This window comes from Oryctolagus cuniculus, chromosome 7 (assembly GCF_051225735.1).
Source record: "Oryctolagus cuniculus isolate XC-2025 breed Fujian yellow rabbit chromosome 7, ASM5122573v1, whole genome shotgun sequence".
Lineage (NCBI taxonomy): Eukaryota > Metazoa > Chordata > Mammalia > Lagomorpha > Leporidae > Oryctolagus > Oryctolagus cuniculus.
The window spans coordinates 37,243,844-37,267,614 of record NC_142873.1 but is presented as its reverse complement, the minus strand read 5'-3'; the positions used below and the strand labels follow the sequence as shown (position 1 = coordinate 37,267,614).

Sequence of the window (23,771 nt, the reverse complement as noted above, 5' to 3'; positions counted from 1 at the left end):
TCAGCACACCACGTGAGACGTGACTGCCAAGTGAGTAGTCGGGGGGTCTGCAGAGAGGGTTCCAGGAAGGGAGTCCCACCCACACCGACAGCAGCCAGAGGCAGGCCTGACCCTGTGATAGGCGACTGGAAGTGATTCCCACATTCACATCACCTGTCTCATCAAATCTTTCTTCTCTGGGCCGCCTCCTGCATCACCCCTTGGTATTGGAAGGAAACACAACATTTGCGTCCACATCCAAGTTTCTTCTGCAGAAGACGCAAGAGGTAAGAGCTCCAGAGTTTCTGGAAAACCCTACAGGCTGGTCTTCAAGCAAACCGACCTCTGCATACCAATGTCCTTTCACTTTACTAGAACACTGAACAGCAGCAGAAAATGTGTCTCTGGCCCTCAGCTCCTGCCACCAGGTGAACAGCTGCTGGGACACAGGCTACTAGAGTAGGGGAGCATCCTAAGAACCCCAGAAAGGTACACACTACCCCAAAAAAGATGGCAGTGGTAAAACCCAGAGCAGACAGGTGCAAAGAGTCTGGGGGATGGGACCCTGGCTGGAGGTGGGTTAAGGAGGTGGCGGACGACTTGACTGCTGGCTACAAGTCACCAAGCAAAGAGACTCCCAGGCTGGCCAACCCCATGTCCTGAGGATACCACAGGTGTTTGGGCCCTACCTGCAGATACCCCAATATGCATCACAAAGCCTTGAACTTAGATAGCACTCGACAAATGTTTATAAAACTCATGGGCTGGCACCGCGGCTCAATAGGCTAATCCTCCACCTAGCAGCGCCGGAACACCGGGTTCTAGTCCCTGTCGGGGTGCCGGATTCTTTCCCGGTTGCCCCTCTTCCAGGCCAGCTCTCTGCTGTGGCCCGGGAAGGCAGTGGAGGATGGTCCAAGTGCTTGGGCCCTGCATCCCATGGGAGACCAGGATAAGTCCTGCCTTCGGATCAGCGTGGTGTGCCCGCCGCAGCGTGCCGGCCGCGGTGGCCATTGGAAGGTGAACCTACGGCAAAAGGAAGACCTTTCTCTCTGTCTCTCTCTCTCTCACTATCCACTCTGCCTTAAAAAAAAAAAAAAAAAAAAAAAAAAAAAAAAACACCTCATGAAGATGAGAACTTGGCTCCACTAATTTAAATATTTATCCTAGTAGGGAGATTCTGGAGCAGGTGTTTGGCCTAGTGGTTAAACCGCTGGTTCAGACACCTGCCTCCCACATGCGGTTTGGTAGCCAGCTCTGCTCCTGACCCTGCCAATGCAGATTCTGGGGGGGGGGGGGCAGCAGTGATGGTGCAAGATGCAGACCTGGGCGGAGCTCTGGGTTTCCAGCTTTGGCCCCAGCCAGGGGTCACTCCAGGCATTTGGGCAGTGAACCAGCAGATGGGAGTTCTCTCTCACTCACTCGCCCTCTCATTATTTAATTAATAAAATAAAGGAGGTCCCCACTCCTGTCACTGGCACACTTTGGACACATAAACCCTGGATGTCAAAGCCCACCATCAGTCACAGTGGAGCAAGCACCCTGATCATCTGGCTCCCCCCTCTCCTTTCACCCTTTTGCTGGCTCCAGCCTGGTTGACCAGGAGGCCCAGCTGGGTCGAATGAGCTCACCTATGACGTTCCGGATGTCGTCTTCTTCCTCGGGGCTCAGGGTGGCGCTGGCGGCAGGGTCTGTCCTGACGGTGGCAGGAGGTGCTGGGGCCATGTGTGTGGCTTCCTCAAATGCATCCCCAGGGACCACTGCTGGGGAAGCTGAGGCTGGAGGTGGCGGGACAGCTGTGTGGGCCACGGTGGTGGCCGGTCCCTGAGTGGAAGGTTGAAGGACCGTCTCCTTGATGGGGTCTGGGAGGACCACTGAGGAGGTGTGGAGTGTTGCCGAGAGCTGTTGTTCAGCTGAGGCATGGAGAGCAGGGGCAGGGAGGCCGGCGGCTGACGGGGAGGCCGGCGGCTGGGCGGAAGACGAGGGTGTGGTTGGGGGGCTGTGGCCAGCCATCCCTGTGGTGCTGGGCTGGGCGGCTGCGGACCTCTGCGTGGTGCTGGTCAGCTGCTCGCTGTGTCTCAGGAGCTGGTCTTCGATCAGCAAATCCACTCCACTGTCGCCGCTGAACAACTCGTCTTCTGTGAAACAAACACGAGGCAGGGGAGCGCCCTTCAGCCAAGAGCAAGCGGCGGCTGGCAGGTCAACAAGAAGGCTCCCCTCCTCAATGCGACAGCCTCACTCCGAGCTGGAGCCCAGCTGGGAGTGCAGAAGAGGAAGGCGACAAGGGGCACCCACGGAGGGACGCTCTCCTTCCTACAGGGTCTCTCTGCATAGGCTGCAGCCCTGCTCCCTCCAGGACTCGGGGGCATGGTGCACAGCTGGGCTGTGGACCCTCATGGCTGGGAGGAAGTGCGTTATCCAATCATCCCTTCCGCAAATATACAGCCAGGAGACAAATCAAGCTCCTTGAGCTCACAGGGCGTCTACCTACTGGTGGAGACCTGAACACTCGACATAGACGGTTCCTCTGAGGAACCGTCAGTTCCTCTGATACTCTGGGGGCCGGGCGGAGGACGGAGAGGAGGGTCCAGAGAGCCGGGGGAGAAGTGGTCAGGATGGGACTTAATGGGTTGCAGGGATGAGCTGAAGGAGATGAGGGAGTTACTCGAGCAGCTGTGGGTGTAGTGGGAGGGCTCCAGGGGAAATAACGGCCGTGCAAAGGCTCTGAGGCAGGAACACACCCGCCGAGCACAGAGGTGGCCGGCGAGGAAGAAGCAGAGAGCGTGAGTGTAACAGGTGGCGCAGTCACAGAGAGAACGGCGGCAAGGACGTGTGGCGGGGGCTGAGCATGGAGTTCGGTTTTTATCCCGAGCGAAATGGGGGAGGCTGCAGGGGTCTGAGCGGGGCAAGGATTTCTCAGGAAGGACACAAAGAGGGTTTTTTTTTTTTTTTTTTTTTTTTGGATAGGCAGAGTTAGACAGTGAGAGAGAGAGAGACAGAGAGAAAGGTCTTCCTTCCGTTGGTTCACCCCCCAGATGGCCGCTGCAGCCAGTGCACTGTGCCGATCCAAAGCCAGGAGCCAGGTGCTTTTCCTGGTCTCCCATGGGGTGCAGGGCCCAAGCACTTGGGCCATCCTCCACTGCACTCCCAGGCCACAGCAGAGAGCTGGACTGGAAGAGGAGCAACCGGGACTAGAACCTGGGGTACCGGCGCTGCCAGCAGAGGTTTAGCCTAGTGAGCCACGGTGCCGGCTGGACACAGAGTTCTAACAACAACAAAAATCATTAGTAAACTGGTTTCACATGCTCTGCTCCTTAGAAAAGTACTGTTATAGAGCATGGGGATGGAGAGGCATTTGCAGTACCTATGAGGTCAAAAGATGAGGATCCAAAATATGTAAAGAATGCATACAAATCAATAACAAGAAAGCACAGCTGAAAATGGGCAAAGTGGTCATGGCAGCTGCTGGGTGGATACAAACCAGACAGAGAGAAAGGCAGAGAAACTGGGCGACACACCCAGAGCTGCTGTGTTAGAGGGGATGTGAGAAGGAAGGCGCTCCAGCAAGTAGTGGGGGAAGAATGGGGACCTCCTGGGGTTTCCTGAAGGCACAGGAAGAAGACAGGAGGCAGATGGCTGGCAGAAGGAACACAGAAGGAGGTATTAAGGAAACTGGGTAGAGACATTGAGGAACAGGCTCAGTTCTTCTCTGTGAGAGAGGAAGAAAGATGCAGAGCAAAACAAAGTGCTGGAAGCTCAGCCAGGAAGCTCAGGGTCCCTGGAGGACAGGAGAGGCCACGTGTGGCTCCGAGTGCATCATTCCCCTCGAGCCTGGCTTTCCCCATCGGCCAATGCAGAGAACGGCAGGCCCTTGCAGCTCGGTCCCGCTCTGCCACCTGGTCTTCTGCAAGCCCAGAGATGCTAACTGACTTGCCCAGGGCAGCTCAGAAAGTTGTGGGGAGGGACCGGACTGCAGAAGCGGGGCGTGGCTCCCCAAGGCCCCGCCCTCCCTCACCGCCCAGCCTCTGGGCCAGCCCTGCTGGTCCCAACTCACGGTGCTCTTCGATGTCATTCTCTTCATCAGGGACCTTGGCTTTGTAGTAGGTGATGCCCCGGATGACGGTGGGCTTGGAGGCTGCGTGGCCCCTCAGGTGGACCTGCCTGTGCAGGGTCCGCTGTGACTTTGCCACGTCGGGTGGGGCCAGGGGGTGCGTCCGCAGGAGCTCGATGGCGTTGATCTGCTGGGACACGGTTTCCTCCCGCAGAAAGCGCTCTTCATACTGCTCGGCAGAGGAGGCACAGGAGGGAAGGGCAGGGGGCAGGTGGGGCGGTGCTGGAGCCACGGCCACGCCAGCAGCAACAGCACCCGCTCCGAGCCTGGCCCTGCTCTGAGTACAGAGTATGCCTACATTTGTAACTAACAAACATTCGTGCCAGTCCTGTGACCCATTTTTAGGAAACTGAGGCACAGAGAGAAATTAAGCACATCGCCCACCATAAGCAGGGAGGACAGGATTTGAACCCAGGGAGTCTGGCTCCAGAATCAGTGTGTGTAACCTCAATGCTACGCTGCCCAGAGAACGTGGCTCTCCTCTCCACTCTGGCCTGGTGACGCTGGCTGACTTAGATCTGGCGCAAGCTGTTTCTGGAGAGACCCCCGTGAAAGGAAGGGCACCCACCCAGCTGCCTCAGACACAGGTCGCCGCCCAGCCCCCACACTCTCCCTACTGCGTGCAGAATAAAGCCAGACATCCTCTGCCTGGCACTTAAGAGCTCTCACCAACAGACCTCGGCCCAGCTCAGCATCCTGCTCTCCTGTTCCCCAACCCCCAGCCCTGGCCCCCAGGGACTGCAGCCCCTTGGCCGGTGCCTCGGCCTCTTGGCTCTCCTGAGCTGCTGGGTCTTTGTCAGACCATGTTTTCTGTCTGAAAAGCCATTCCACCCCTTTTACCCTTTATATAGAGCTACTTGTATGGAGATCTGCCCAGTTCTCAGGGTCCAGCTAAAAATTCAGGTCCCCAAGGAAAGAGTCCCAGACCCTCTCATCCAGAATCCTTTCCTCCCCAATGTACTTTTCCTTTGTGGCAAAGACTTCTAATTGACTACCCAAGCCCCTTTCCCCCTTGTCCCTTCCTAATGGAGAGCTGCTTTTGTTAGACTTCATGGGACTGAAGTCTGGCCAGTGAGGTATTGGTAGAAGTTGGTGGGAGGAGCTTCTAGGATAGTTTCTTAGTAGGGGGGCTGACTTAGCTGGGAGGCATCTTTTGTTTACTTCCTTGTTTCTCTGTGAAGAGGATGGCTGGAGCTGAGTAGCCACCTTGTGACCATGAGCCCGGAAGTGACTGATTAGTTTTTAGAACTAACCACACCAGCTCTGAACTGCCTGCCTCCAAAGCTCCTCTATGTGAAAGAACAATGAAGCACTCTACTGCTTAGGGCACTGTAACTTGGTCTCTTGCTCAATGCTGAACACAATTCCAAAACAAATACAAGTCTGTGCTTCTGTTACAGTACTTTTCCCAACCTGCTTCCCATGGGCATCATTTAAGGATGCTGCAGTATCTGTAGACTGTGGAAATCTGAAAGAGCAGAGAGCTCCTCTTGTTCATCTGATTCTCCTGGTGGGTGCTCCTTAACTGTGAAATGGGGTTTTGAATCCTAACGAATCCCAAGGAGCTGTCTATATGTGTGACCAGCATTTGGTTTCAAGTCTGGTGTCTGGGCATCTGGACGGTGTCGTGAGAATGTCACAGTGACAGCTCTGATGGTGCAGAAGGGTCATGCAGTGCCCGACCGTGCCCTGGGCAGCCCCCTCCTGCCACCTGCTCCTGCCTCTATTCCCTGTTCTTGTTGGTGAGGTGACCTTGATTAGAGGTACAGGGAATGCCTGGTTGTTGGTGATGATGGTTTAGTGAGCACCTATTGTGGCCATGTTCCTTTCTACTATTTTAACCCTTACAATCATGAGGCAAGGTCGCTATCCATGTCAACAGATGACGAAGCAGACTCTGGATCGCCCAGGAGCAGCTTGAAGGCCAAGCATCAGTGGCTGGGAGAGCACTTGCTAAGTCTCACTACCAGCATTGGGTCCGGGACTGCCTGTTCAGAGCCAGTGTTCTTCCTCCTATCTGCCACCCTGCCCACAGCTATGACCACGAGACCAACTCATTCGCTGTCTAAAACCTCGCCCTGGTGCCCACGTCCGCAGGGCCCCGGACTGGCTGCTGCCCAGCAGACTGGGGAGCACCACCATTTCCCAGCGGGGAGAGCTGCCTGGAAGTTGACAAGAGGCCCCGGCCACAGCCTGGACCCAGACGCTGAGGGACAGCCAATGGTTGGGCCTTGGTCTCCCTCTGCATTGCAAAACCAGGGCGTCATTTCTTCGTGGCAAACCCCAGGAACTGTCTTTAATTCCAGGCTCTCAGGGAAGGGCGGGAGCTGCAGTCCTCTCCCCCTAGCCAAGGAGATGGAGCAAGACCATGGACGGCCTTTGCCAGGGAACATATAATTTCCTTGGATTCACTGGCGACAGGCTGCACTGGGCAGCAGCTGCCCTAACTAAGCTTTGATTTTCTCTCTCTGTCAATCCAAGAGTCTGTTGTATGACTTCAACCTCTGGCATCAGATGTGCCCACTCCCAACCAGCCCCTGGAGCCCCCTGCCAACCCTCCAGGCCGGGATCATCTTTGAGACTGGCTTCCAACAAATTACCATTCACCCTTCCAAAAAAAAACCCCGACATGATCTACAAGAACCCTGCAAATAAACAACGAAGCCCATTACCCTACAGTTCCCCCCTTTCCACATGGGGTTCACCAAAGAGACAAGGGATGGAAAGGGAGAGGCACAGCCCACTTGTGGGCCTCCCTCACCACTTCCCCTTCCACCCCTCCCAACCCTGGTCCCTGCGGATTGTGCTAACTTCAGCAGTGTGATGAATGGGGAGCCGAGGCGGAGGAAGGCACGCTGCTGAGCAAGGAGAAAAAGGGTCTGGTGTGTTTGATTTGGTTTGCTGTTTGCCCTCGGGAAATCTGAGCTGGGTTCCTGAGCACACCACACTATGTGTCATAGAGACAAGAGATAAACCAGAGGGCCTGGCTGGCTGGGAAACTGGAAGCCAGCAGGCAAGGAGTGCCTGGCTCCTCTGGGCAGCTGGGCCTGCTGAGGGATGCCTCGGGGGCTGGAGATTAGAGACACTGGACCCCAGATGTGATGAGCAGGTGCCTACAGATCCCCATCCAGCCCAAATGTGCCCTGGCTCTTTGGGTTGCGAGCTCAGACTCAGTTGCTCAGGGGTGACCCACCACGTAGACTAAACACATGGTTGGTAGCCAGCACGGCTGGGACACCCCAAAATGAGAATAAAAATAATTTTTGAAGGGAAATGATGATTCCCAGAAAAGCATCCGAGTAGTCATCGTGGGAAAAGTTAGGAAATTACTGGCCTTCCTTATATTTATTTTGTGGTTTGGGATTGTTCTGAGTTACATATTGGGGAGGGTACAGGGATTAATGCCCTAAAAGTCCTCAGTGGGCCTGCCACCCTGCCCTCAGAACACGTGTGCCCCAGACTGCCCGAGCCCACGGCCGAAGACTTCCTCCACCCAGGAGTTCAGAGCCCACTCGCCACCCAGTCTTCCTTCCTCCGCTGCCCGACCCTCAAGGACCCAGGCAAGAGCCCTGCATGGCAATGCTCCCCCACATTTTCCACGCCACAGCATGCAGAGAAACCAGTGCAGAGGCTCTGGCTATCCCAGGTCCTGCTCAGCCCACACCTGAGGCTGAGGGCACTCTCTCAATGGCACACCTGCGTCCCACCCCTGGGTACCAATGTCCTGGGCCCCACCATCCACCACCAACCCCAGTGACCCTCAGCAACCCAGTAAAGGAAGCCAGGCCCCTGTTATATATGCCGCTGTCCCCTCGCTGCCCAGGGAGCCCTCCCTTTTATAATATTCACACAAATCTGCCTTGCTAATGGGACTCTTCTAGCCCGGCCACCAGCATTTCCCAGTTTCCTCTTCTACTCTTGTGGGTTATTGTCCCCCAGAATGCCTGTTTCCTGGGCAGCAGTTTAGCAGATAACTCCATATATTCCATGGCAACACACATAAACATAACTTGGTGATTGGAACCAAAAGAACAGGCACCAGGTGGGGAGGCACCTTCAAGCAAGCAGGTTTTGCACATCACTTAAGTCCCTCAGGCTGTTCCATCTCACACACGGGTGACTTTGCACTGGGGACACAGCTGGGTGGGGAGAGACCGAGGTTTTCCATGCTTGTCACCTTCTCCCAGCTGAGCAGGGAGACCATGGGCATGGTTGGAGCTGTTTCCTCGTCTATACAATGAGGGTTTGGTCTCCAACCAGCCTGCTTTCCAGAGCTGTGGTGAAACTTGCAAGTGATGGTGATGAAATATGCAGAAATTACAAAGTCCCTTATAAAGAGGGGCTATATAATGTATCATTTCCAAGCTGGCACATTTCTGTGAGTGAAATAGGGTGCTACTGATACCCATGCCAGGACAGCAGCAGTGAAGCCACGATGGTCCCCGACAAGCCAGCCCTCCCTCGTGTCCTCCTCATAAAGGCAAGGGCTGCTCCCAGGGATGTCATGAAAAGAATGGGACAGGGACTCAGGAGAGACCCCGATCTGGGTCCTCGTTGAATCTTTTCTGGACTTCAATGTTAGGTAAAATGGGCTCCACCCCTGGCCATCCAACATACAGAACAATTGCACAGATGCAAGGAAACCAGGACTGGGCAAGGAGTGAACCCTGCAGTGCTCTTTGCAAAGGAGAGATGTGCTGCTCTCACGCTTTGGGGGGCTAAGAGCCGAGGCCCCAGGCAGCCGGGCTGTACCTCTGGGTGGGCGTAGGCTGCGGCCGCGTCCCTCTGCAGGGCTGAGCCGATGTCTGGCACGCTCTCTGCGATGGTATCGGAGCAATTCCCTTTGCCTCGCTTGTTCATCTCTGTTCGAATTTCTTCCACGTCCTCTTTGATTTGTTCATTTTCCTTGGTGAGGTTTTTAGAAACTTCCTGAGGGGGGAGAAACATTTAAAAACGGGATCCAGTTAGTACTTTGAGGACAAATGGGGTCAGCTGGCAGTCAGAGCACGGGGACACAGCAAACAGGCTGAGAATCAGCCAGCAAGTGACTGGGGCCCACGAGCATGTCCAGCTTTGTGCTGGGAAGAGATTCCAGGCCCCAGGGCAGCATTTCCAGGGTCATCGAGCCCTGGTATGTCCACCTGCTGGAAATACTGCCCAAACGACCACGGGCTTCCTGATGATAGCACTCTCAGGTCCCTGGGCCTCTAGGACAGCATGCCTTTTTCTGTCATTTATATACAATGCTCCCTACCCAGTGGTGGAAAACATTATAAAATGTTCTAGCTGCCTCCATGGGACCCAGTCACTGGATTTATAAAACAAGAGAGGCAGGGCTGGGGGCATCAGAAGCAACTCCCAGACAATGAGGACGCTGCATGGGATTTGCACCTTAGGAGAGCTGTCGACAGCCCTGGAGCTGCTCTTGCTCCTCCAGGGGTTTACAGGGAAGTTTGACCATACTGAGACCCAACATGTCGGCCTCCCGACTAAGGTTTCCATGGACATCGACCGTGTCCAGTGTGATGGCCTCCTTTGGGTTCTGTTTAGGAGGCTGGTGGAGAAAGCAACCATGTAAAATCAAGGATGCGTTTGCTGTTCCTCTTTCTTTCATACACACACGGTAGTGTAAAAGCCCAGACACTGGCAGGCACAGGGCTACAGCTGCTGTGACGCCACAGTCCCCCAGGGCAGCACGGCGGCCCGGAGCTGGGGGCATGAGTGCGTATGGAGGCAGATCACGAGGGCCAGACGCTGTGGCTCCAGTGGCTCCCACAGGGGGCTGCCCAGAGGAGCCCAATAGGTGCGTGTTAAACTAACCAGGCTCCCGAAGCATCGACCGTGCCCTTTTTCTGGCATTTCATTACATGCCTGATAGTGAGCCCTGGAAAGGCTCAATGTGTTCCACAGGACTTGGGCCAAGCCAGCTTCCCTCAATTGCACAAAAGGAACCGTGCTGAAGCCCACGAGAAAGGTGTCTCGTCTCCAGAACGTGCAGAATGAATGGTCTTAGAGGTTGTGCAGTCGCTGCTGACAGGGAACATCCAGGGCAATGGTTAAGAGCGTGGGTTCTGGAAGGAGCTGTCTGTTCACACCTGCACGTGTCACTGTCTGTGACATATCCAATGTCTGTAAGCTGGGGAGAGCATTAGCACTTTCCCCACGGGTTGCAGGACTGAGTGAGTGACTGCATGGGTGTGCATGGACCCTGCTGAAGGGTTGTTTATCACAGACTGTGACAGCTGGAATGGAGGCCAGAACTCAAGCCTAAGCTTTCCGTTCACAAAGAGGAAACTGAGGCCCAGAGTAAAGAGGTGATTGTCCAAGTTCAGAAGAACAAACACACACAAAAAACTGGAGCAACATGCAGCCTGCTGGTCCTGCTTCTTCAGTTCACTTGGGGATCACAAGAGCGCGGGAGAGGGTCCCGGCACCCAGCCAGCCCGCAGCAGCACCAAGCACACCAAAGAAGCCAGGGGATGCCTGCAGCTCGGTTTCAGGAGACACGAGAGGAGGTGCACATGTGCGGAGTTATAGGATCGTGGGTGTGGCCCGGAGTCCAGCAGCATTGGCATCCTGCAGGGACTTGTCAGTACTGCAGAGCCCTGGGCCCCACCCGGCCCTGCTGGAGCCCGGTCTGCACCTTAGCGAGATTCTCAGGTCCTTCCTCTGCACACATTAAGGGTTGAGGACCATTGCTTGAAATTGGGGGACAGCTGTGGGATAAGGGGACAGAAACATGTGTGAGAGATGCTGTGTGACAGGGGCCAAGTTCTTTCTGGAATGGACAGGAAAAGCTCCTGGTCTCTAAGTGGCCCAAGTGTTTCTGTAATCCCTAAGTGGATGTCCTCCTGTGGCTCTCCCCTCCTAAGACAGGACGCACGGCCCAGCAGGCCCAGGGGGCCAGTGTTAGGTCTTCATTAATGCATTCACGTGCTCAGCCATGGCACTGAGGGACCAAAGCGTAAGCAAGACAGATGAGGACCCTGCCCTGGTGAAGACCTCCCTCTGTGGGCAGAGGAGGAGAGCACGAGACGAAGCACCAAACAAGAGAACACCTGCCAGGGTGCGGTACCTGGAGAAACAAAGGATGATGGGAAGACACAGGTACTTACTCGTCAGTGGGATGGGTGAGGCCTCGCTAAGGAAAGGGCTGAGGGGGCGTGCACCTGCCGCCCAGCGATGGCCCCAGGATGCCAGACAAAGTGCCGGCACCTCAGGGTGGATGGGAAGGCTTGGCCCTACTGTCCTCACTGTTTGAAAGAAGATCTTGCCTGATCTGTGAACACCTTGGAGCAGTCGCCATCAGCCCGTGTGAGATGCTGGCTGTGGGGCAAAGGGGCAGCCCCTAAGATGTAGCCCCTGCCCCTGTCCCTGCCTCCCCGAGCCTTGGGTTTCTGGGCCCTAGAGGGCTTTCCTCTCCTGGATTCCTAACCTGAAGTTCTCCTCCTGCCCTGGATGCAGAGCCATTATTCGGAGTTTCCACAGAGGAGCGTGGGAGGCAGGCCCAGCCCTGAGAGCCAGGAGGAGCAATATAGCTTATTCCCCCCCAGGGACCAGGAAAGCCCACCAGCCGCCTGAATAAACAGCAGGTCGGCAGTGGCATCACCCCCTAGGCCCCCGAGCCAGCTGGTGTGCCCCCAGGCGACAGCAGCAGCTGCCCCTCCCCGACACCCCCACTCAGCTGCCTCCAGCTTGGGGGGTGCTGGCCTCGCCAAGCTCCAGATCTCTCCCTGGGCTGTGTAGCCCTCACACCAAGGGCCATTTGTGGGTACCTCTCAGGCAGCTCAGGGGATGCTGCCCACACAGGGGCTCCCAATCCTGCCCTGCAAGACAGGCAAAACCCATGATCTCATGTCTCAGGCTCTTCCCCTCAGGGACAGCTGCAACCCTGACATTTATGGTGTGTGTGCTTCGCTCCCGGGCGGTGCTGGCAGCGAGGCGGGCCGAGGCGGGAAGGGTGCCTATCTGGCAGCAGCAAGTGCACCACACAACCCCTGCCAAGGATCCTGGCACCGTCAAGAGGAGGGAAGGGCGGAGGGAGAAAGGCAGGCAGATAGGGGGCTGGGCAGAAGGCCAGACACAATGAACCTTGTCAGGAGTCCTCGGACTAAGTGGAGCCAGGGGATTGAGAGGCATTCCCCAAACAAGGGCCGCATGCTGGACGCAGTGCATGGGAGGGTGTCTGCTGGGAGCAAGGCCTCGTCGCCAGTTGGGGACAGGTGTCTGGTGCTGGTGACAGACAGATGTACAGAAACCAGATTGTAGGAGGCACACACACCAGGTAGGGCCCTCTGAGCCAGGGAGAATCAGAATGTGAGTGGGCCTGGGGGTGTAGCTAGCTAGGCACAACTGGTCAGAGCCCATCTTTGATGAGCCATGGGCAGATTGGCAGGGCAGGCATGGGGGAAAGACCACCACTGAGGTCTCCATGCTGACCTCGCCAGTTCTTGGACAAGAATAGGTGTGCATGAGCAAGACTGGGTATGGGCTTAAGGCAAAACTGTAGGAACCAGGAGAAAAGACCACAGAGAGGAAGAGAGCAGCCCTGGCATTTCTCTAGGGTCTTGATTTTCTGATAGGCCAGTTGTGGGGTGGCAGTGGGTGCATTGGGGGCTGGGTGTAGCCCTGGAGATCAAGCACAAAACCCACACCACCATCACAGCCTCTTAAGGAACCATGTAAGGTATGTGATGGAACTTCTCTGGGCCCTAGCTGGAGAAAGAAGGAATGATGACACGTGCCTGTCCAGACTTGATGTGAAGAGTGAGTGCGAGGTTCACGTGGTGCAGCGCCTGGCCCTGAGCAGGGCTGGAGGTGTGCGGGGGAGGCTGGTGTGGGCACACGCTAGGATCTCAGTTGCAGATGTGCAAGTGCAAGAGGAAAGAAGAGCTAAGGTTTCGTGAAGGCATGAGTCTAAGGCTGGCTGCTGTATGGGGGTGACTGCAGGTGGGCAAAACCTTGGCTCCAAGTCACGCAGCAGACACCTGAGGGGGCTTCCCTGGGAGGCCCTGTGAGTGTCAGGCCGCATGGCCGGGCGTGCGCAGGACTCTGGGGCACGTGGATCCTGGTGGAGTGAAGTGAGCAGGTGTGGGGTAACCGGGCCCAAGGAGGCGGGCTCACGGCTTGTCCTGCCATTCTCTCTCTGAGCCCTCCAGGTTGTAGCTGGGGCCTGATGGTCTGGGACAGTCATCGGGACGACAGCTGTCCTCCAGTGTCTGGAAAACAGCTGGTGCTCCTGATGGCAGGAGAAGCGGGCTACTGCCCAATCCCTCTGACCACAGGTGACGGGCACGGATAGACAGGGAGACACCAGCTGCCACGTTACATCCTTCACCCAACCAAACAACTGTTGAGCAGCGACTCCACACTGGGGGCTGGGCGAGGACCTGGGAAACAGAGACGACCTATGCCTGGGTTGCCCTCAAAGGGCCCAGAGCCTGGAAGGAGCCACGAGTGACTGGGCAAGAAGCCCAGGCCTCTGATGACTGTGTGCAGCAGGGGTGACCCACCCCTGAGAACAGAGCCACACGTCCTGGGTGCTATGCGCTGTTCCCAGCCCAGCAGATAGGGGGCTCACTCTTGCATCTTAAGCTCCCTTAGCCAAGGAGAAAACCTTACATTCCGCAGTGGCAAATGAGACTTGAAGTATATGTGGCCCCAGGAGAGGCAATTCATTGGCTGGAGCTCAGACGAAGACGAAAATTGAATTAAATGACATTAGAGCTGAAGTGGGTAGCCGTAACTCTGACCCTCTGTCTCTCCCCAGAGGAAGGCACTGCTCTCAGGCAGGGTGAGTGATGCTCCCCTCCAAGCCTGCCCTCAAAGAAGAGTGACTTCCAGCAAACGCTCCCACACAAGCAGACTTGACCAGCCCTTGGGGTGTCTTGAAGGCAGGGGAGAGTGGGAGGGGAAGTGGGGGGCTTGGAAGGAGCTCCCCCAATTCATAGCCAGGCCTGCACAGATGAAAATCACATTTTCCCATTAACCGGTGAAGATACATCCCCCAGAGTCAGGGAAGCTCCTTTGATGTCGCCTCCCAGCCCAGAAACACAAAAGCCTCCCCATCTTAAGGTTTGGGAAGAAGCCCTCAGCAATGGCTGTGCCAGCACATTCTAGGACTGGGCCAGTCTGGGGTCTGATAAATCCATCACAGACTTTAAATCTCATATGAAAGCAAAATCACGAGGGAAAAAAAAAGTTCAGGTTCAGCCGACACCCAAGGTCCCCAGGCGCCCATCAGTGCTCATGGACAAGGTTTGCAAACCCCAGCAGGTGGATGCAAAAGACAGGGTCACACACACGAGAAGGGGCAGAAGCCCCAGAAGCCACAGAAGTCACTGAATGGAAAACTTACAGGCATGCATCTATTTGAACAGCACGGGATACACGCCCACATACCTACAGGGGCCTCTGTGCACCCAGTCCTAAGCAGAGCTAGTACTTACAAACAGGTGTCCTGCAGCTAAGTGGGGGTAGGCGTTTCCTCCTAAAGATCTGCAGCTTTTACAAGAATGAGTTAATCCAGCTAAAGCCTTGATGTTAGAGGAGATTATTTTAATGATCTGTCCTTCTGTCTTTTTCTCGACTCTGGTAGTAAATCGGCTCCTGGAAGAGCTGCAGGGTTCCAGATGTACTCCATGCCTCTAGTCCTGTTGCCTCCACACTCCACATTAAGGCCTGAGCAGCCTGCCAGTCTCTGTGTCTCTGGGTGCCCGTGGAGTTCAAGCAGAAAGTCTTTTCTGGAGCCAAATCAGTGCCACACCCAGCTTTATATGCAGTGAACGGAGTTTGCCTTTGCCATGTGGAAGCTGTAGGTTTTCATTTTAGATTTTTCAATTCCCATCTCTGTGGCACCTATGCTCTGTGCCTATCCCCCACCCCTCCCACCTCCCACACACCCATACTTCCTGAACCTGCTTCCCCTCCCCACCACCTGCAGGTGAGGGCCAGCCTGGCTTTGCCAGGAGGAAGGCCCTGGGAATGCTGACCACCCTGGGATTTCTTCTCCCTGGACCAGTTCTTTTTTTTTTTTTTTTTTTTTTTTTGACAGGCAGAGTGGACAGTGAGAGAGAGAGACAGAGAGAAAGGTCTTCCTTGGCCGTTGGTTCACCCTCCAATGGCCGCCGCGGCCGGCGCGCTGCGGCCGGCGCACCGCGCTGATCCGATGGCAGGAGCCAGGAGCCAGGTGCTTTTCCTGGTCTCCCATGGGGTGCAGGGCCCAAGCACCTGGGCCATCCTCCACTGCACTCCCTGGCCACAGCAGAGAGCTGGCCTGGAAGAGGGGCAACTGGGACAGAATCCGGCGCCCCGACCGGGACTAGAACCCAGTGTGCCAGCGCCGCTAGGCGGAGGATTAGCCTAGTGAGCCGCAGCGCCGGCCTCCCTGGACCAGTTCTAAAACAGGTGCCTGGGGTTTCGGGCCTCACCCAAGTTTGGAGAAGTAAGATTCTGGAACCCGGTGAAACGGTTCTGCTAAGACACACTTTCCAAATGGAAAGAAATCAGCAAATCTGACAATATCAAGTGTGGGCGAGCATGCGTGTGGAGCGAGTGTAAATGTGTACTTGTTGGGAAAAACCATCTGGCATTGTCTTGTAACACGGAAGACAAGCACAACTAACGGGCAGGCACAGTGCGTGTCCAGGGATGCTGGTTTACAGGGACGTTCGCGGGACTATTAGAATCATGAAACTGGAAACAAGCCATGTGTCCATCATCAGAAGGACAGATAAACACTTGTCAGTTGTGGTGTAGTCATATACTAGCGTACTGCCTAGCAGTAAAAACACATAAATTGCAAGACATGGAGACAACATAGGTAATTAGAAAAACACAAAACCGAGTGAAAGAAGACCCCCACAGACACACACGTGCATACACACACACAGAGATTCTATAGGATTACACCAGATTCAGAAACAGGCAAAACTATTATAGCTAGAGACAAACACCCTTCGATGATGGAATTAGAACAAAAAGCAAGGGAGATGGTTAACATCCAAGTCAGGATGAGGTTCCCATCAGCGAGGGGGTGTGAGCAGGAGGGGCGTGTTGGTGGCTTTTGGAGTGGTAGCATATCCCACTTCTCCAGCTGGCTGGCGGACACAGGTGTCTGTTAGCCTGTGCACTCATTGCTTGTGCATTTATCTGTGCCTCAGTCATGTTTCACAATTGAAAACAAAAATAATTTAACCGAAGTCACTGCACTAGGCAAAGCTCCCTGAGCTGACTTATCCCTTCTTTTTTCTTCCATCCTGATGCATCTGCAAATGAAGTTTCCATTCCTACATGCTCCCATACACCCGCAGTGAATGCATATGTGTGCCCTTGCTAACACTGCCAAGCACTGATCTTACTCTGGGCAAAATGCCCCTCCAATCTGACCCCTCTTGTCCTGTCTGACCTGCAGAGAACTCCCCTCGGGACTCAAGAATATCCAAAGACCAGAGGCAGAGTTGCACTTCCATGGCTCTTGCGGAGGCAGACTGGAGAGGGAGTGTTTTTCCCATTCACCCAACGTTCTGCCTTTTCAATTACTGCACACTCCAGACAGTGAGCAGGCACGGGCCAGGAGACGACCTCAAGTAGATTCAGAGCTCCACTCTCCGGGCCCAGGGGCCCAAGTCCATCCCAAGACTCCACTGCCACGGCTCAGCCCCCCATCGCCTTGGAATGTCTGCTTCCTGGGAAGCCTCCCTCTGGGTGGGACCGTCCCTAACTCAAATTTAATCTCATCTAATGGGACATATGGGATACAGCCACACGCTGCCTAGAAATCCCCTTGGAAGAACTATTGTTTTTAAGTTCTGGTTAGGAAAAACTGACACTCACTGGGCAGATGACGATGATTCGAATAAACTTATGGGTTTCATTAGAAAGAGCTCTGGACCAGCAATCAGAAGGTTGACTTCTAGTCCCACACTCTTAGCACTGCAATCTCAGACTGGTTATGGAATTGCTTTAGGTCTCCCATGCCACCTCACTTACAAGAAGTGGGTTAAATGTATATGGGATGCTTTAAAAAATGTGAAATGTTATACAAATGTAAGAGGTTGTTATTATTATTCTTGTTATGGCCCAGTTTTTGTTATTAAACATACCAGTTTTGAAAGAGGGCTTCTCTTAATGATGTAACTAAGATCATTTTTGAGCAAAAACCCCGTTCTAGTGCTATTCCACAGAAGATATGATGCTGCCAGGTGGTGGTGCTGCCCTAAAGTCACCTACCCTCCTGCCCCTGGCCAGCAGGGAGGGCTCAGTTGCTAGACAAAGCTGGACACAGGCTGTGGCCCTTGAACACAGCCCGGTGTACTGGGCTTCTCAGAGGCTGGGTGCCTGACCTTGACCTCCCAAGCACTGTGCTCTCCCTCCATAGCTATCTTTCCAAGGTTGTGCCCTCCAGATAGACAGAAAACCAGAGGCTGCCAAGGTCAGGTGAAGGCAAAAGTGGCCATCACCCTTGTTTCTGTAGAAATGCAATGGTTTTCTTTAAAGGACATTGCATACTTAGACGATTCTGGAGCCTCCAGAAACAGACACTTGCCAGTACTGGACCTTAATTCCTTTTCAGCTCATTGAGGAGAACCAGAAAGTGGTTTCAAGAAGACTCCTGAGACTGCATGAAGGCCACTGACTGTACGATGGTGTGGCCCATTCCCACTCTCATCGCCCACATCAAGGCTGGGGAGGAAGGACCCAAGATGCCCAGGGGCCTGATTCTCTTAGGGAACCCATCTTGGGAGAGTAGAGAGACATTGAGGAGGGGCTGCTGTGGTCCTGTTGGCCACCCCTACCTGTCTGTAAAGCTCAGCACGCAGAGTCTGGACCCCTTTCATCAGACCCCATAACTGAAGAGACTGTGGACCCACCAGCCCTCCCAGAACTAAGTAAGCCTCATAATCAGAAAACCCTCATCACTAAAGGTCCCAAGGTGGGTGGAGAAGGGACTCGTGCTCACTTTCTGGGAACATTTTCAGGAGGGAAATGAAAGTGCTAAAACCAGTCCTGGTGACTGCAGTGTTCTGCCATCTTCATCCCACCCTCTCTTGGCTCAGCAATGTGGGAAAGTTTGCCCCATCTCTCCTTGGTGATAACCCTAGTGCCTTGTTTAATTTAACCATTTCAAGGTATTTTCAAAATGGCTAGTGTATCTTATATCCCCTCAGAATTCAAACAAAGTGGATGGAGGAAGTAAGATGTGGCTGCTTGGCAGAGGAGAGTACCTCACCCTGCAATGACTCCTGATCTGGTGTGCTCTCTGCCACAGACAAGACAGGGGCGCTGTGTTCAGATCTTGCATTCACTAATCACTCATCAGGGAACCTGAGCTCCTCCATGACAGACCCCAAAAGCCCACTTGTTCACAAGGAATATTAATGTTTATAGCCATTCTATTATTAAATTTACCAATTAGACCAACTTTCTAGGAATATTAATGTTTATAGCCATTCTGTTACTAAATTTATCAATTACACCAACTTTCTAAAAATTAAAGCACTAGATTTCAATTTGAAGCAGCAGCCCTGTTTCAACTACTGTTCCAAGAACTGGAAGCAAGTCAATGAAACACACCCATTAAGCTTCTTACCAATAAGGCTAGATGATGGTCCCTCTTTTCTGGTGACTAAATACGTTTTTATTTATATGTCAAAGTATATGTCAACATTATTACTTGTTTATAACAGTTCTTAACTCTCACCATCTCATAACATTTTACTAGTTGAAAACCATATGTCTGTGCTGTCTTTGCCCATTAAAATTACACTACTTCTAAACCCAAATAGTAAAGCTATTTATTAGGAATCATTCTTGCTTTTTTCCTATAAAATGGGTGAGGCAGATACACACAAGTGTGTACCAGAATAATTAAAGAAGAACAAAATCGGAATAAGAAATTAGCACTCATATACCCAGAAGGAAGATGACTCTACCTTAAAACTAGGGTAAGATGTATATTTTACTTCTGTATTTCATTTAGCTCTAAGTTCCCCAGAAGTCAAGATGATAATAGAGATACAATGGTCTTGTGCTCTTAAAGACAAAAAAAAAAAAAAAAAGGTACTTACATTCCTGTATCACTGATTCTCTTTGCCATCAACAATTTGGCATGATTTTGGATGAATTTTTATGCATATTTTTCCTTTCCAAAGAATAGAATAGATTAAGTCTCCTGAGGGCATATACTCTGTGCAGGAAGTCTGATTTGCTTTGGGACTTGACAAGAAAAGCGTATGGAAACCAGAATCTTCCTTACCTCCTCCAGTTTATCCACTCGCCCCACCAGTTTGGTGGTGACCGAATGCAGTTTCAGCAGATCCAGGCCGTAGAAAGCTCCTTCCAGCATGTCTATGATTGTGGAGAGCTATGAAGCAAGGGCAAGGGGTTAGTCCAGGGCTGGGGCAGAAGCTTCCTTTCAGGTCTCCATGTTGGAGACTCAACAGAGAAACCACTAGCCAAAAACTGAGAGATGGCCCTATGAAATGTATAGGCAAGCACAATGGCATAAGTGCATTATGCTTTCTGGAATATTTGGGTAAATAAATGGGATAATCCTATAAGAACAAGTAGGCCTGGGGTCTAGATATCTTCACAAACGGTGTGTGCTTCTTTCAAGATTTATGTCAATTGCACACATATCTGCTTTTCTACTACACTCTATGCTGCTTCAAAGTAGTGTCTATGTGGTCTCTCTCTGATTCATAGCAACTGGCCCATAGCAGGTAACCTAGAAATACCCAACTAATCGGCTAGAAATAGCATCACCTTGACGACAGGCTTCTGAAACACATGGCTTCTTTGTCTCCGAGAGGCCCTGGAAAGCACCAACAGGGTTTTCCTCCGCACAAAAAGCTCACTTGAGCTTGGGTAAAACAAACCCAATGCCCGTCTCTGAGATGACAAACGCCACCATACAGCTGGCCTTCTCAATTTTTTTTCCCCAAGATCACCCCTCCTGCCAATACGGGGCCACTAGGAGAAAGGTGGCCAATATTCTGGTGGCCGCCTAGGCACGCAGAGTGCAGGCAAAGGGCACATGGAGGCTGTTTGCCAAGGGCCAGTTCCTGGAAGACTTTGCTGAGCCACACTTTTTCGATCTCTTTCCCACTCATCCCCTAGCCTTGTTTCATCTACTTCTTAGGATTTGATTGATTGATTTGAGAGGAAGAGCTACAGAGAGAGACAGAGAGAGAGAAGTCTTCCATCCACTAGTTCACTTCCCAAATGGCCATAATGGCCAGAGCTGGGCTGATCTGAAGCCAGGAGCGAGGAGCTGCTTCTGAGTCTCCCACACGGGTGCAGGATCCCACGCACTTGGGCCATCTTCTGCTGCTCTCCCAAGCCATAGCAGAGAACTAGATCAGAAGAGGAGCAGCAGGAACTAGAACTGGTGCCCATATGGGATGCTGGCACTGCACGCGGAGGCTTAGACCACTATGCCCCAGCACCAACCCCTAGCCCCTAGCCAATGAAGAATTCCATGTGAGAAATATTCATGTTTAGAAGAAGAGCTCCAGGGCTGATGTTGCAACATAATGGGTTAAACCACCACCTGCAACGCCAACATCCCATAAGGGTGCTGATTCGAGCCCTGGCCACTCTACTTCCAATCCAGCTCGTTGGAATGTGTCTGAGGAAGCACCCAAAGATGACCTGAGTGCTTAGGCAGGTGGGAGACCTGGATGGAGTTCCTGGCTCCTGGCTTCAGCTAGCCCTAGCCCCAGCCATTGCGGAGTTTTGGGGAACAAACCAGTGGATGAAAGATCTCTCTCTCTCTGTAACTCTGCCTTTCAAATAAATAAAATAAATCTTAGAAGAAGAAGAAGGAGGAGGAGGAGGAGAGCTTCTTCCTCTCTACCTGCTAGCTGAGGCCTGGGTAGAAGCCAGGGGTGGGCTGCAGGTCACACACTCTGTGATGATTAACAGAAACTGCCTGGCACTGTTCCAGAAGCCCCCAGAATCCAATCTAGAACTGAGTGACATTGGCACTTGGTTTTAAAATTAGTTTCACGGCACAGCTGCAGCTCTGAGCAATGTGGCCAAATCCCCAGACACTCCTTGCATGGGTAAACACTACTCTGCATAAAGGTATCTCAGAGACCACCAGCCACGAGTGGGTGCAGGGGCCAGGCACAACTGTAGCACTTTGCACGGCCACACACTTGTGCGTTTACATAGTCATGCCCAAGTGAATGCCAGCCATCGTGCACAGTGGTCAGCTCACTGATTCTCGTGGTCCTATGAAGTGGATAGTATTCCCCCTTTTTATTCAAGGAGATGGAGGTCAGATGAGTTAAATAACCAGAGCAGGATTATGCAGCTGTGGTGATGCAGCTGACTCCAAAACCAGGCTCATTCCACCCACCCCCCACCCCCGAGAAGGGCTAAGTGAAGCAGCAGACAAAGCCCTCAGCCCACCAGAGCAGCTGCCAGGTGGATGACAGAGCCTAGAGCAGCAGCGGCCCGGGTACTGAGGACATGAGGCCCACTCCTCTACATCTCTCGCCTCTTCCCCGTGCACTCTGGGCTGACAGTAACCCGTGGCAGCAATTTTCCTGGAGAACACTGAGTTCTTTTGGCCAGCTGGGCCCGGCCGCTGTTCCCAGGCCAGCCTCCCTGGCTCCATAAGGAAAGACAAGCACACTTTGCTGTCAGCATCTCCCTCCAGGCCTGGGGCTGAAAATGACCAGTTTGTCAGAACACCCGCCTTGGATCCACATACAAGATTGCAGGGGCCAGAGCCTCCCCTCCTCCAAAAGCCTGACAGTTCCCAGCAGTGGCTCCACCCAGATCACCTCCCATCCGTGGCACTGCCCCACATTGCTCCTACCTTCAAGTCGCGGCCATCAGCCTCCCGCAGTTTCTGGAGCCTGAAGTCTCCCTCACAGGGATTGAGGGCGGACGGGGGCGCCACACAGGCACACTTGCAGGATGAACCCGAGGTGATGGTTTCCACGGTGTAGAAGTCTTCCCTCCTGGAGGTCCCCGCGTTGATCCTCTGGCAGGCATCTCGGCCCAGGGGTCTCACCACACACTTGCACTGACAGTCTGAACCCTCAGACACGGCCTTGACCTTGTCATAGTCTCCCAGCAACTAGACACGGAGAGAATGGGAGGAGACATGAGGACAGTAGCATGGGGCAGACTCCTCAGGGAGGTGCCCCTTTGGCTTTGTCACATGTCCTGCACCATCAGAGATCTCGGATAAGCCCGAAGCATGGAGCGACTAGGTCATCGCAGCGCAATCTGCTGACTGTGCTTTTCCTTCAAGGCACTGAGTTTAGCTCTCTTGGTTTGTCTTGGAAAGCCATGTCTCCCTCAGGGGGGGCCTTAACCTTTCATCATGGAAAGGAAAAAAACAAACGAGCCCCATCGTTCTTCCACTAGCCCTTGCCTTCAGCTAGAATCCAGGCTTAGATTCAAAAAGGAAAAGGACGAGGGGTTGAAGGAGGGATGTGAAAGTTATGATCCTTCTGTCATTCGTTCATTTAACACCTGAGTGCCACCCAGGGGCTGTGAGAGGTGCAGAGATGGGCCAGACGGAGAGCTTACCCCACAGGGGTCTGTAGTGTGGGAGGCATATAAAGAACCGTCACCCAGCGTGGGGAGTAACAAGTGCCCTGGCCGAGCAAAGGAAGAGCAGTGGGAACCAGGGAAGACTTCTTGGAGGAAGTGGTATTTGATCTGGGACTTGACTGATGGTAGATTTGGAGAAAGGGAGTTGGGGGGAGATGGGTCCCGGAAGTCTACAAGGTTTACTCAGTCTAGGGGTTCATTTGGCTCCTTGAACAGCTTCTGAATTCAAACTCCGGGCGAAACCCCAGGAGAGTCAACGGGGGCAGTGCTTGCTGCTTCTACAAGGCTAAACATTTCCTTCTGGGTAGCCTGGCCCTGCCAGGCTCCCCAGTCAGGAAACATCACACAGCAGGCTTTTTGGAGGCTGCACTCTGGGCGCTTGCTAGGAAAAAGGGCCTCTCTCTCTCTGCTCATCTCTGTCCAACAAGTCGTGTATCCTCAAGCCAGGGCTCCTTTCCTAGGCCGGCAGAAGCGTTCCCTTCCTTTGACTAATGATCCTGGCAGGCCGGCACGGAGCTTGTTTGAGTGGAAATGTTCCTTGGGATGCTGGGGACTGGCGCGCGCGCTCGGGTCGCGCGGGGGGGGGGGGGTGTCGGGTAATGTTTTCCTTGCAAAGGTTGGGTTTCTTCTAACACTAATATTTGTCTTAGAGCTGTTGTCCAACACAGAATGGATCCGTGGAAGAAGGAGGTGCGTCTCAGGGTGACTTCAGAGCTGGTCTTTACAGGCTGAGAGTAAATCGTGGCTAATCCACTCTCCGAAACTCTGCCGCGTTTCACCCTGCTCCCAGCACCCTGCCTGGACTCCCTCCCTCCAGGAGGCTCCGGCTGCAGGAAAGCTTTGGTTGATAGCACTCCAATGTGAGGGATTTTTTTTAATGCCTTTTTTATCTAGGGATCAGTGTGAGGTTGTGGGTGGCTACAGGGCACCGAGGAATACAATCACTGGAAGGAGAGTGAGGGGACTGGACTTGGATAAATCCCAATGCAGACCTTACGGCTGGCTCTCTCCAGGAAGGAGCCAGGCTTAGCCCGAGGGCTGAGCGGTGGCACAGGCAGCTCCGATCCCTTCCCAGACACTCCGAGGATTACAGCAACACCCGCTACAC

At 53.5% G+C, this 23,771-nt stretch overlaps 1 protein-coding gene across 1 annotated transcript in view; it reads right to left on the bottom strand.

Annotated features, from left to right (window-relative positions):
• OLFML2B (olfactomedin like 2B) overlaps positions 1-23,771 on the bottom strand; it is a 33,836-nt gene that overhangs the window by 8,682 nt on the left and 1,383 nt on the right. The window contains exons 2-6 of the mRNA XM_002715110.6: positions 21,918-22,181; positions 19,344-19,451; positions 8,840-9,016; positions 4,031-4,256; positions 1,608-2,114 (exon numbers count right to left, since the gene is read on the bottom strand). Coding sequence (XP_002715156.3) covers positions 1,608-2,114; positions 4,031-4,256; positions 8,840-9,016; positions 19,344-19,451; positions 21,918-22,181 — 1,282 coding nt within the window. The remainder of the gene's footprint in view (positions 1-1,607; positions 2,115-4,030; positions 4,257-8,839; positions 9,017-19,343; positions 19,452-21,917; positions 22,182-23,771) is intronic.